At 37.2% G+C, this 14,395-nt stretch overlaps 1 protein-coding gene across 5 annotated transcripts in view; it reads right to left on the bottom strand.

Annotated features, from left to right (window-relative positions):
• Positions 1 to 1,107: 1,107 nt before the first annotated feature.
• Positions 1,108 to 14,395, bottom strand: part of LOC136878863 (uncharacterized) — a 273,704-nt gene continuing 260,416 nt past the window's right edge. For 4 of the 5 annotated variants that reach the window (XM_067152412.2, XM_067152414.2, XM_067152413.2 and 1 more), the window contains 2 exons: positions 11,035 to 11,105; positions 1,108 to 2,878 (listed from right to left, as the gene is read on the bottom strand). In XM_067152412.2, the coding sequence (XP_067008513.2) occupies positions 2,438 to 2,878; positions 11,035 to 11,105 (512 nt within the window). In that variant the 3' untranslated portion in view covers positions 1,108 to 2,437. The remainder of the gene's footprint in view (positions 2,879 to 11,034; positions 11,106 to 14,395) is intronic. The other variant, XR_010860857.2, reaches the window with a different exon arrangement.

The raw sequence follows: 14,395 nt of genomic DNA, 5'->3' as shown, positions 1-14,395 counted from the left end.
ACAGGGAAAACCTGTCCCGCCTCTGCTTTGTCTAGCACAAATTTCACATGGAGTGACCAGGATTTGAACCATGGAACCCAGCGGTGAGAGGCCGACGCACTGTCGCCTGAACCACAGGGGCTACACATTTCAATTCTATGTACTCTTAAATGCTTCAAGATTGAGGTGGCTTTACTAAGCCATGATTGCAAGCTGCTGTTCATTTATTTTTCTATTTTCATAAAGTCCTGATAGATGACACTGTACTGGAAAAGAGCAGATGAGATGTTCATGAACTTGTTCAATCAATTTTGATCATTGTAAATTGAGATGAACCATTAGAAAAATAACTATAAATGTATAACCATACATTACAGTGTACACTGGATTTGAATGAGTTGAAAAAGATGAGTCAAATTTAGCAGAATTTGTTCAGGATTGGTGACATTGTTAACACATTTTTCAAAGGCTGATTTGCTACCCTGACTGATAGTCTGTCATTAGTTTTCAAAATATCTGTTACATTGTTTATATTCAAATCAATCAAACCTTTTTAACATATTGTCCTTTTCTTATTAATAGCTTCATTTTGTAAAAATTGTGATAAAATCTAGGATGAGATGTTACGTGCAATTATCAAAGTCAATTACGTAGGATCAAATGTTGAAAAGTCTAGGTAAACAACTGATAGGGAATCTACCACTTGGGCAACAGCCCTAAATGCAGATCAGTGGTGATTGATTGATTGATTGATTGATTGATTGATTGATTGATTGATTGATTGATTGATTGATTGATTGATTGATTGATTGATTGATTGGATACATTCACTGTCTCTTCTACCAGGAAGATATTGTGCATTTAAATTGTGTATGCAGTTATCATATCAGATTGATTGATTGATATTTGAGAACATAAGCTGAGATGGGTTGGCCACATAGGGAGAAGGGATGACCAGTGCATGGGGGTGAATGAATGCAATAACACTCGCTAGAAAGAGGGGGAGAAGGAAAGTCAAAATGAGGTGGAATAACAAAGTAAGCTGAGGAAATAAGAGAAAAAAGACAAAAAAGGCGGTTCAGAATAGGAAGACATGGATGAAAAGGATTATAATAACTGAATGTGAAAAACTTTTACAGCATATTTTATATAATTCCATCTAGCAGACATACAGTAATATACACATTAACAGTTACACTGCTCATGATCACAGTTATTAAACAAAGACATTCTGATTATAGGGTTGAAGCAAGTAGGGAAGTACATTCATACACATTTCGTATTTCTCACCCATTGGGATGAAATATTCGTTACACAAGAACATCTGTGATATCAGAGTATTAACTCACATATTGGTTGCCACGGGGAATCATAGAAAGTATCTGAACACGTATGTGGTGTTGAGAGAAGCACTAATGATTTCAAAACTTTATTCCATCAGGAGTCCACAGAATATTCATTACTGGTACTGAAAATATAGGTCATAATATAAGCTCTTCAACTGTAAATACAAGTTCAGAGGACTAGAATAGGATATTTGAATACAAAAATATATATTTAAAAAAAATACCAATTAAAATGACAGTAAGCCATATTGGTTTTTGATTTCATTTTTACTATAACATGTGGGTAGGAATAATTGTTTCACAGTAAATATGAAATCAAATAATTATTACTTCAAATAATGTTGACAAAAAATATCTAAACAGTCTGGAACAATATAATGACTTACAGCCTAATAAAAAACTTTAAAATATTCATTCACTGTCTCTTCTACCAGGAAGATATTGCACATTTAAATTTTAGATGCAGTTATCAAAAAAGCCACAGTAAAATCTCATAAAATGGATCTATCAATTTATCTTTATTTCAGAATAATTACTTTTAATTGTTTCTTAATAGATGGTGTTATTTACATAACTGGAAAATTAATCTCATGTAGAAACATCTGTTATACATTAATGAAACTACTCCATCAGGTTCTTGTGGAAAATAGCATATTAGCTAGTATCAGTAATGTTGTACAGAACCCCTTTTGATAGCTATTGTAGCATTATTTTTTACCTATCTCTTATTAGCTACATGTGTTAGGAAATTAAGTTTAGAGGTGCAGCTAGTATTTTTATCAGAGCAAAACTGTTGGGAACACTATATATAGATGCATTCTCATACTACAAACTTACCGTGTAATAAGCAGGCATGCAAGAATAAAGCAATAAAAATAAATAAAGCTAAGAGTTAATGACACACAGTAGAGACTTTACTGTGGAATATTATGCCATATTCTTATGATATCAGCAGTCAGCGACTTTCATTCTTAAAGTTTTTTAAGGAAATCACTCGATCAAGTTGTTCGCATGTGACAATTTTTATACAATATCCTTAATTGCACAATAGAATAAAAAGTTATGAGTCACTGATTTAACAGTCCATCAGTGACTTATATATGATTCCCCATTCAAAAGTTTGATGTTCCTTCTTCGACATAATGCTGTGTGCCTGGAGGAGCTCGGTAACTTGGATAATTTGGAGTTAAAGCATTTTGGGCAAAGAAGCTTGTGTAGTCGCGTTTGACTTTTCGTGGGCGGAAGGTCGGCCCTCGAGCTAGCGCCACTCTCGCATCGTTCTCGGCTGCAGCACGGGTCTTGTATTCCACTGGTGGCCACTTCTCGTCACCCCTCATCCTGGGACGCTCTACCTTGATAGCAGCGGGTTGTGACGTATAGATTGGCGGTGGTTCCTGACTGACAGGAGCCTCAGACCGGAGTATGACTGTTGTAGGAGGTTCGTAAACTGGTTGAGATGGCGGTGGAGACTGATAGTCTGGCTGCTGCTGAGGGGTGGACTGAGGACTCCAAGTCTGGGTCTGCTGTACTATAGAGTCACCAAATGCAGGTCCCTGGAAACATGAAATCATTTAAGTATGCAAGGTGAGAAATACACTGGAGATACAATATAACAAGGGCTGCATTTTGATTAAAAGTTTTTTTTTTCTAAGTAGTTGGTGATCATGCAGAGTGGCAATTGAGTGCATTCTGCAATAAATATATTAGATATGTGAGATTATATAGGTCATCAAAATGCACTTTTTCCCCATTTTCCAGATAAGTCATTTGTTATTATTTTGATGAAGTTATAGATTATTTTCTTTACTTTCTGTACTTTTATAGATCTTTTCGTTATTGCCTGTGGTTAGATGTTCATTTTATATATTTTTTATAGGTGGAATCTAGTTATTTTTCTGCACTCAGGTCAATGGGAATTTTTTCATTCTTCTTCTTTAAGCAACTAAACTCATCTTCTTCCTGTGTATCAATATCATTGAAAACACAGTAGGATGCCTCAGTGTGTTGAAACCAGAGGGTGGTATTTCCACGTGTTAAGATTTGGGTCTTCCCCTTCATCACTGATGTGTAAATGTTTCTTTGTAACTGCTTATTGTACATTATGTCAGCCTCAGGGAAGAAGTGTCTTGGGCTGCAGTATATGTACCACTTGGAGGATGTGTGATGTTTACTGTGCCGTGCAATTGAAATGCCAAATCTAAAACGGTCAACTGCAAACCATTTAGGCAGTATGTGTCAGAATTCAGTGAAAACATTTGTGTTTTTTTCTTCTTTTTTTTTTGCTAGTGGCTTTACGTTGCACGGACACAGATATGTCTTATGGCGACGATGGGATAGGAAAGGCCTAGGAGTTGGAAGGAAGCGACCGTGGCCTTAATTAAGGTACAGCCCCAGCATTTGCCTGGTGTGGAAATGGGAAACCACGGAAAACCATCTTCAGGGCTGCCGACAGTGGGATTCAAACCCACTATCTTCTGGATGCAACCTCACAGCCGCGCGCCCCTAACTACACAGCCAACTTGCCTGGTGAAAACATATTTTTAAGTGATGGAACTATATTATTCTGTATAATGTGCAAAATTAAAGTTGCCATACAACAGCATATCAGACACGAGAAACATTTGCAAGCTCTTGAAAATGTGAACAACAAACAAGCAAATCATATTCCTTTTTTTTACAGAGCTCGATAGCTGCAGTCCCTTAAGTGCGGCCAATATCCAGTATTCGGGAGATAGTAGATTCGAACCCGCAGCCCTGAAGATGGTTTTCCGTGGTTTCCCATTTTCACACCAGGCAAATGCTGGGGCTGTACCTTAATTAAGGCCACGGCCGTTTCCTTCCCAGTCCTAGCCCTTTCCTGTCCCATCGTCGCCATAAGACATATCTGTGTTGGTGTGACGTAAAGCCAATAGCAAAAAAAAATTCCTTTCTTAAAGAATCATGTGAAGTGTTTGTCAGTGTAAATATTCCTGAAGGAAGATTCTGAATTAAATCTTTGTCTTGAATACTTGGTCATACTAATACAGATGAATCAAAATTGTGTAAAAACCACTTAATAAATTATGAAGCCAAACTAAACTGAATACGTGAATGTGTGGATGACAAAAGAATTATTAATCAGTTGATGAGATTAATGATTCAGAGGGCTGTATATAGCTTATGTAGTGCTAGGAACCTTAGAAACATATAGTTTTGGACAGATGTTTCTTCTGACATCAGAGGTTTAGGAGGCAGTTAACCACAATCACAAGGAGACCTTGCCAATGTGCCCCCACCGATTTAATATTTGATCCATTTTCATTATATGTGCAACCACAGCAAGAACTTTCACCGTTTCAAATTGCAAAGTACAATTTCTACCCAGTTCTGTGAAAATGGAATTTGAATGTTTCAATAGTGCTTCACAAAATTCATATGCAACATATTCCCACAACAGACATTCAATGCAACAAACAACCTCTCCGCTTCACAAGCTTGTGATCCACAGATTAAATTTTGCCATTTTTGTTTGCTGGTTACAACAATGTATACTGTACATTCAATGACTGACAACAAATGCAGTATATCAGCAAAGACGTGTAAAAGAGATTTTGTGAATTATTTGGTCACAATCCTTTATCCAAACTTAAAACTAAATCTGGCTCTAATGCTGGTTATTCCGTTGTGGTACCAAACTCGTAATTATCAGTAAATAAGCACCTACTGTTCATAATTCTTAAAGCAGTCAACCTTTGACAATAAAGTACCATACTCATACTTTCAGTTCATAACATCCAATTTCCCACAGAGAAGCAAATGACAGAGAAACAGTCAACCAATATTGTTAAATACATATTATTGTGGATATCTTTATTGTGCTTTTAATGAAAATAACATACTAACTGAATATTAAAACAAACTAATGAAAACTCTACAAGAAACAGGATTTTATCCGTGGATCACGAGCTTGTGAAATAGAGAGTTTGTTCATTGCGCTGAGCATTCATTGTGGGATTGTGTCAAGCTGATCTTGTGAACACACTCGATATATTCAAATTTCATTTTCTCAGAATTGGATAGGAGTGAGTTAGTTTGAAGGTACAGAAGACTTCCCTTTGGGTTTCCGGAGAAAAGCAGTGGTATTATGTCAGCTTCAGATCAGCCATGCTATAGTGACATACTCGTACTTTTTAAGGGAGAAGTCCCCCTGGTGTGTACAGTACTTGTGGCACTCATCTGACCGGAGTACACATGCTTACGTAGTGTGTGGACCTGGTCGGTATGTGCTGTAGTCTAAAACTTCCGAGTATCACCTCCCTCATTCTACGAGATGACAAACAGCCAGCAGACCTCATAATTTTTTTTATGAGGGATAGTGGCCTGTTTTATCGTGTTTAAAAGTGAACTTTCTGTTTGTTTTTAATTTTTATTTTATTAGTAACTACGTCTTTATTTTATTGACTCTGTTTTAGTCTGCCTTTGTGTATTTTGAATGCGTTTTTAAACTTTTAATTTGCGTGGAATATATGATTTCACTTTAAAGGCAATGCCTTACTTCATTTTATTACATTTTAATCTATTTTTAAATTAATTTTATAAGAAAATAAGGCATTGCAAATGAGATTCTCTGATCATTCTAAATCCATATTCAATTTTTACATTCTAGTCAGTGGATAGCCGGCCCTGTGGTGTAGGGGTAGCGTGCCTGCCTCTTACCCGGAGGTCCCAGGTTTGATTTCCGGCCAGGTCAGGGATTTTTACCTGGACCTGAGGGCTGGTTCGAGCTCCACTCAGCCTACGTGATTAGAATTGAGGAGCTATCTGATGGTGAGATAGCGGCCCCGGTCTAGAAAGCCAAGAATAACGGCCGAGAGGATTCACCATGCTGACCACACTACACCTCGCAATCTGCAGGCCTTCGGCCTGAGCAGCGGTCGCTTGGCAGGCCAAGGCCCTTCAAGGGCTGTAGTGCCATGGGGTTTGATTTGGTTTGGTTTTAGTCAGTGGATAAATTTAAAATGTTAATTATCATTACTTTTAGTTTGGTGTTGTACCATCAGGGGCTGATGACCCAGGTGTTAGGGCCCTTTAAACAACAAACATCGATATCACACATTAGGACAATGACAATATCCACATCCATCACACTCTGCCATCTTCAAATAGATGGTTCTCTCCTCATAAATCCTAGTTCTACTTCCATTTCTTCTCAATTCCAACAAGCTTGGTTCTGCTTCCCACTCTGTCAGGAGGGCAGGATTCAATACGGGGCCATCTTGACAGATCTTCGATCTTGATGTGAGAAATGTAGCGTAAGTAGTAAATTGGAAACACACAGGACAAAGGAAGAGGCATAAGATAAAGAAGAATACAGATGGTAAAAGACTTGGATCACTGGTGCAATATAAAAGGAGAAAAGGAACTGAGCAGGTCAAAGAAGATGCATTAGAAACCATGTATTTCAGGACAGCAGTGTATTAAGATGTGGAGATTGTCATCGTGTTTTCATGTTTCTCCCGGTCTCCCTTTTATGTTGCTTTCTCTTCATTTGCTACCTGTCGTTGTGTATACATATTGTCCCTGGAAAGGCAAAGTATTGTAAGCAACATTTTTTTTTTTCAAAATTGAGGTTACGATGTGTCCAAGCAAATACAGTAGAGACAATACGCGACACTCAGCGAGATATCAAGGGACAGCTATTAGAGCTCTCTCTCTAGCGGATTGACCTGAGAACTACTGATTCGGTCATAAGAGCACCTGTATTTGTGTGTGAAGTTTTTGGTGTTATTTATGTGTTTTCAGTGAGTTGACATAATTAAATAGTAGCATGTATCATTCCTTGATATCTCCTCTTAACATGAGGGGAAAGGTATGTGCTGTGTTTGGCTGCAGTAACTATGAAGTAGAGAAGTAGAGTTTCCCTCATGACAAGAAAATGTAAGTAATATTGTGTTTGCATATACTGCATATTCTTCCAGTGACAGAGATATTTTTATAGTACTTCATAATCTTCTGACCTGCTCGACCCATATTTTAACTGGCTTAAAATATAATATGCATATTTTATTGTATAGTGCAGCAGTTAACCTTCAATACCGATGTGTTGTTGTAGGTGTGATCTGTGGGTTTGATTTAATTCAGGAAAATACATATGCATATGAGTGTGGCTGGTTGTGTTCCAAGTTACCCCATTTGGAATGCCGTAATGCGTTGTCAAGCACTGAAGAAAATATGCGTGATTTTTGAAATGTACATATTTTGTTGAAACAATATGATGATGCAAATTTGCTGTACCCTAATGTTATGGCATTATGGCAAGTATTGCTTATAGGGAAAGTTGGAATGTTTTTGAAGCTAAATTTATAGATTTTCTTTCTGTTAGTAGGCTTCAAGTTAAAAGGAAAATTGTTCAGCTCTTAAATGTAAATGAATTGAATCGTGTGTAAGGAATGTGCCGATATTTTTGTAGACAAGTGTTTTAATATGGATACAATGCTTTTAAATTAGAAAAAAGAAAAGTCTAGCTTTGAACGTTCAGGCAGGAATTCTAAAGCTAAAAAAGTAATGCATAAATAAAAGATCAAGCCATTTCACATCTTGATTATATGTCTAATTTCAGTCTTTAAATAATAACCTGTTAAATAATTCTTCATTCATTTTTTTAAGAATTGCTTTAGGAACTTTGAAGTTAATATCTTAGTAACACTTTCTTTCTAGACGTAATTTATTTATCCATTTCTGTATATACATTTCCATTGATATTTGAATTTAGCGCGAATTTTCAGGTCAAGCCACTAGGAGCGCCACATGCGACTTGTCTCCCATTTTAACAAGGCTAAATCCGGAAGTGTCGCGTATTGTCTCTACTGTATTTGGTACAAGTCAGTCGGACTCCACTGCACATGCTGGCAAGTATCATAAGCGTAAAATGAATCTGGAGGGTAAAAACAACGTAAAAAGTAAATTATTGTAACCACCATCCTTAATATACAGAACACCAGGTTATCGTAAGCACCAGTCATTACATCTTAAGCGCTCGAGTTAGAATCTTGTAATTTGCGTACAGATTATCATAATACCAATATAGTTGGTCCTTTACGGGGGTTGAGGTTCCCTGTGGGAATCAACATCTTTATCACATTATCATAAGCGACAAGTTTTAATTCTGGAGGGAACGTGAGATGCATCAATTTCATTGTTCATGATTTGTCGGCCATTGGTGTAGTACGTGGTGTATAACTGCCTCATATCAATTTGGCACCTGAAATGAAAGGCAAAGTCTGCTGGAGGACCTATCACATGTTGATTGACAGCTAGTATACTGACTAGTGGAATGCAGAAAAGGGGCTACATCTTGTGACAGACTTGACTGAGGAAGTACGGTCAGTAGCTAAACAAATCGGTTCATTGTCAGTACATGTTAGAGCCCGAAGTGAGATTGTTCAGTATTCATAGTTTTATGAATAAGAAAGCTGAGGACAGAAAGAATAAAACACAAGAACAGCAAAGAAGGGAGTCGTTGAAAGTACAACAACAAAAAGCAGGTGCAACAAAAGTGTTATAGAGGATGGTCAAGAGAATTTTAACTGAGTAAGTTGGCCATGCTGATGTGGTCATAGTTGCGCACCTGTGAGGTTGGATTCGGGAGATAGTGGGTTTGAATCCAACCGTTGGCAACCCTGAAGGTGGTTTTCCATGGTTTCCCTTTTTCACACGAGGCAAATGCTGGGGCTGTATCTTTATTAAGGCCACAATTGCTACCTTCCCAATCCTAGCCCTTTCCCATCCCCGCGTTGCCAAAAAAGCATTCATTGTGTTAGTGTGACGTTACTTTTATTAATACTATTACTGTTTCTGTTGTTAACATTATCATATTATGATCATCAGTAGTTATTATTGAATAGATGGAAAACTGTACTGTGCATAATTTATATATAGTTTGGGCAGACCGGCACAGATGTTCGTCAAATATTATACCAAGATTTCTTACATTTTGGTTATACTGTATGGGAGTACCACTTATGGACAACTGTGATAACGCTGTTCGATTGAGTTCGCAAAGTAATTTAGGGTAACCAATAATTATTGCCTGGGATTTTGATGGGTTTAATTTTAATCCGTGATTTTTGGCCCATATATCTATGGTCATCAAGTCTTCATTCAGGTGAAGTGTTTCTGAGTGTAGGTTTTCGGGTTTGCTGTGTATGTATATCTGTAAGTCATCTGCGTATAAGTGGTATTTACAGTGTTTTAATCCAGAAGCTATGCTATTTATATACATAGCGAAAAATAGGGGGCTCAATACAGATCCTTGTTGTATTCCTATGTCAACCGTACGCCAATTTGAATATTCATTGTTGTTATTAAGTACACACTGCCGGCGCCCGGTTCCTACCGCCTCTTCATCATTATTTCCCTCTTCCTTTCACAGATATTCTTCTTCTTTTCCCTCTTCTTCTTCTCACTAATCCTCTTCACCTCTCATTGAAGGCGATATTTCGGTGTACTGTAGAAATGTATACATTTTCTAATCTTCCTTTTAAGTACGGTAGTAGTTATAGTACTCATATGATATGATTTTTCTTTTTATTAAGTGTAGTTTATTTTATTAATACTATTACTGTTTCTATTGTTAACATTATCATATTATGATCATCAGTAGTTATTATTAAGTGTTCTAGGTTAAGACTGGTTAAGTGTAAGAAAGGAAGCACATCCCTAACTTTGCCAGAATAAATAAAACATATTATTATTGCAGTGTAGTAAGTCAATTTTCTATTGTTTTTTAATCTAAATTTTTAATACAATAATTTAAGAATATCTCTTATTATTCTCGTGGATTATTGTCCTTAAAACCAATCCCTCCAAAATATCGTAAGCGCTACAAAAGCTATGGTAAGAGGACCACTTTGTTAAACAATGCACTCGACAACGACCGGCAAACAATCATAAGTGGCATTCATAACTTTAAAATAAGTTCGTTTTCGCTACGATTGAATAAATACGTAACCTAATATATAACAGTAAGGTGATAATTTCATTTCTGGAGTAGAATAAAAACAAACTGCCTAAACTGTAAGTATTCGATTCGCTAATCGTTTTCATCATCTGTAAAATTCATATTTCGTCGCTTACGGTACTTTGCCTTTCCAGGGACGAATGTTCCTCTTCATGTTTCTATCTTTCAGTTTATGACATAATAATACCTTCTGTTGTTGTAAAAATTTCAATGTGTTGGTTGAATATGGTAGGCAATATTTTTATCATGTATTAATCCATATGTTACTAATGGTAATATCTTAGCCTATCCTGCCTACCACCATACACCGAGCTTATTCACTGGATGTCTTTGTCGCTCAGACATTATCCTACCACTGATTTGTTTAAACTGGGAATATGCCAAGGAACTACTCAGTACGAAAGAAGTAGTAGTAACAACACTAACTTTCTGTAAGGAAATGAAACACACATCCTTTGTAGATCAGCCAAGCACTGCCATATTGACCTGCCATCATTCAGCTGCCCCTTTAGTAAGGTGCTTTACCATTAAGTGAATTTATTTATCATGTGGCTTTCAGTGCCAGTAGTGTCCGAAGACATGTTCGGCTTAGGTATTTTTGGATAAAGATCATGATCACAAATTGTGGTAGTTTTATCTGTTATGATATAAAGATCATAGATTTTCTTAAATGTTTATGAAATGCATATCAATGGTGATTTATTTATTTACCTTTGAATAGACTGCTTGCTCTTCAGAAGCACCAAATTCTGGTGGAGGTGGCCAGGTGACACGTTTCAGACCTGAAAGAAGGGATGGAAAAGTAATAATTAAATCAATATCACTCATGGTTAAATTTTAGAAACAATATTCTTACATACATAAGTAAATTGATTTTATTTTTACATTACTCTGACACAGATAGGTCTTATAGCGACTATTGAATAGGGAAGGGCCAGGAGTGGGAAGGAAGGTTTTTTTTTTTTTTTTTTTTTTTTTTTTTACGTCGCACCGACACCGATAGGTCTTATGGCAACGATGGGACAGGGGAGGGCTAGGAGTGGGAAGGAAGCAGCCATGGCCTCAGTTAAAGTACAGCCCCAGTATTTGCCTGGTGTGAAAATGGGAAACCACAGAAAACCATCTTCAGGGCTGCCGACAGTAGGGTTCGAACACACTATCTCTCAAATGCAGGCTGATAGCTACGTGACCCACACTGTACAGCCACTTGCTCAGTATGTATTGATGTTAAGGAATGGAATGTTTCTGAACATTCCGTTCAGATATCAGTGAGTCCGTCTATATATACTGCACTGGAAATAAGGCCTCATTTAGGTTTACCATTAGTGTACTTCCTTTTACCCTTGAGTCCATTTTACACTTTGGTAATTTATCCAACTTCACTTGTTCTTCATCTTACATCTAGGACAGTGTTTTTTCAACTAATTTACCATTGGTGCTACTTAATGAGTTGGCTGGGTAAAGGGTTCTTTTAAATAACTGTTGTATGGCCTCTAATACCATGTGGTTAGAGGAGCGCTGCTGTGAGCTTGCATCCGGGAGATAGTGGGTTCGAATCCCACTGTCCGCAGCCCTGAAGATGGTTTTCCGCGGTTTCCCATTTTCACACCAGGAAAATGCTGGGGCTGTACCTTAATTAAGGCCACGGCCGCTTCCTTCCAAATCCTAGGCCTTTCCTATCCCATTGTCGCCATAAGACCTATCTGTGTCGGTGCGACGTAAAGCCACTAGCAAAGAAAACCCTAATGGGGAATTCTTCATAAGTGTACCATCTGTATCAGGTTAGCAAACTGTGAGATTATTTTGCTCTGCTCCCATCTTGACCTTCTTCAGTCTTTTGTATTCTTGCCAGCTTAAAGACTTTACATCTAGCATCTCTAAAACTTTTGACTCTCAAGACTGTATCAAAGATACACTTTCTGATCAAGACACTTTGTCAACAGTATTGACAGATCAAGAAAAAGAAGAGGCCATTCAGTCTTCATGTGATTCTGCATTAAAAATGGATTTTCTAAATATCCTCTTTCTAACTTCTGAATTAAAGTACGATGTGACTACCCTGTGTTCACTGAGAGAGCAGTCAAGTTCTTGGAGCCACCATTTTGGTGACGTATTTATGTGTAAGACTTGTGTCCATTATTATATCTCATACGGTAAAAATGTAGCAGAAAAATTGGAAATTAGAATACCAAAATTTTAAGTTATGAACCGATATAACTAATATTTGTGGAGATGCCTGCAAGTTTGCGAAGAATATAATTGTCAAGATTATATCTTATTTTTCCTCAGAAACATTTGAATCACAAAAGATCGGAAATGATGTTGGTGAGGGCGGAGCTATATTCGCGACGCTCGCGCTAGTGCTTTGTTCTAGTGACTTAAATTTTCAAGTGAAGTCAAATAATTCGTCTTAAATAAAATGAACAGAGTTATTTTTCGTGATACCTACGTGAATATTTAATGAACAGTGTCGTATCGCGAACTTACGGCGCGGAACGTAATAACATTATTATTATTATTATTATTACTGTAGCATGGCAGTGCCAACGAGCAACAAAGGCTAAAGTAGCTGTGATAGACGGAGTTTGGCACTGAACCGCGAGTGACGGGATAGTATTCAAAGTAGTGCCTGAACGTTCATGTTAAACGCTGATTAATTGAAGTGTAAATTTAAATAGTGATATGTCTGTGCACAGGAGTACTTCCAGTGGTTTCATCAGCAAGGAACAATGAACTCAATCCTGAAGTGGTGATGGAGCTGCAACTGATTACCGTGGTATCCATGGAGCAGCAGTAAATACAGGATGGATCTCCTGACCTGACAAAGATGTCATCGTGATAGAAATGAGTATTAATTTTAATATCTGGCATGTCTAGTGGGGATAGGAAATGTTTATCATAAGCTGACGCTATAAAAGGTTAAAGATGTAGTTGAATGTAAGTGGCGAAATGGGCACGTAGTTGTTAATTCTTAGTTTAGGGAGTCTGTGACACGTCTGAGTGATTGATTGTAAATAATTTAGGGAATATAATACTTTAGTTTTGCATGTGGTACAAATTTATTCATTTATTTTATCTTGAGAGATTTTTGTTTGATTATTCGCGTCAGGAGACCGGTAGTATAATGAGTTTAGGGAATTGCAGTTAGAGTGTAATTATTCTAATTTGATAAGTGCATGACAGGTAAAAAAAAGGGTAAGTACTATGTTTGTGTGAAGGCACGGAGCTACAAGAATCGCAGGCGGAACTGATAACTCAAGGCCTCCCCTGATATATTTAGATAGAGAGTCTTATATTTAAGTTGGATTATTTGATCAAATTTATCAGGATGTGATTATAATGCGTGTGTCAAATATTAATCCGTGTGAATATCAAATTAATTAATTAATTAATTAATGCATTGCCGTATGATGATGAAGTGACCGGGTATAACTATCAATAATTAGAAGTTATTAATTGGGTGTTAATTGCCGTGTGATAATTATATTGTAAGTGCGAAGTAGATCCCGCATGATGACCTGGTATGATCAAAGCACCAGGTAAGTCATGTAGAATGACAGTCAAAAGATGGAAATAATAATAATAATAATAATAATAATGGTCACGCAAATATTAGCATTGTAATACCGGTGTCGCGTTGTAAAAGTGACGTGATACTGTTGAGAAAATATGTGTTGAATTCAAGGTGATTTCCGTGGTTTTTGAGGAATGAGCCCATCGATTATTTTGTGGATGTACTTCAGTGTGAAGTGTTCTTGCTTCCTTTTGAAAGGGAATGTTACGCTTGTTATGTGGTCTATTGACCCTTGGGGTGGCGGACGTGGCCGTCCGACCTTGCCCCGTAGCTGAGGAAAGAGGGACATTTCTGTTAAAGGGAAGTTGGCCTCTTTGAACGGCTAAATATGTGATTTATTCAACACGCCAGAGTAGTGTATTTATTAACGAGTGACCCGGTCGATAATGCTAATGTTTGCCAGTGAATCATTGTTAATTGTTTGAGTATAATATAGATAGGGATTCCAGGATCATGTCCTCATCGCAAGGGGTTGTCAGTTCGATCCTCAACGTAGGC

This window comes from Anabrus simplex, chromosome 8 (genome assembly GCF_040414725.1).
Source record: "Anabrus simplex isolate iqAnaSimp1 chromosome 8, ASM4041472v1, whole genome shotgun sequence".
Taxonomy (NCBI): Eukaryota; Metazoa; Arthropoda; class Insecta; order Orthoptera; family Tettigoniidae; genus Anabrus; species Anabrus simplex.
This window is presented reverse-complemented; position numbering and strand designations above follow the sequence as displayed.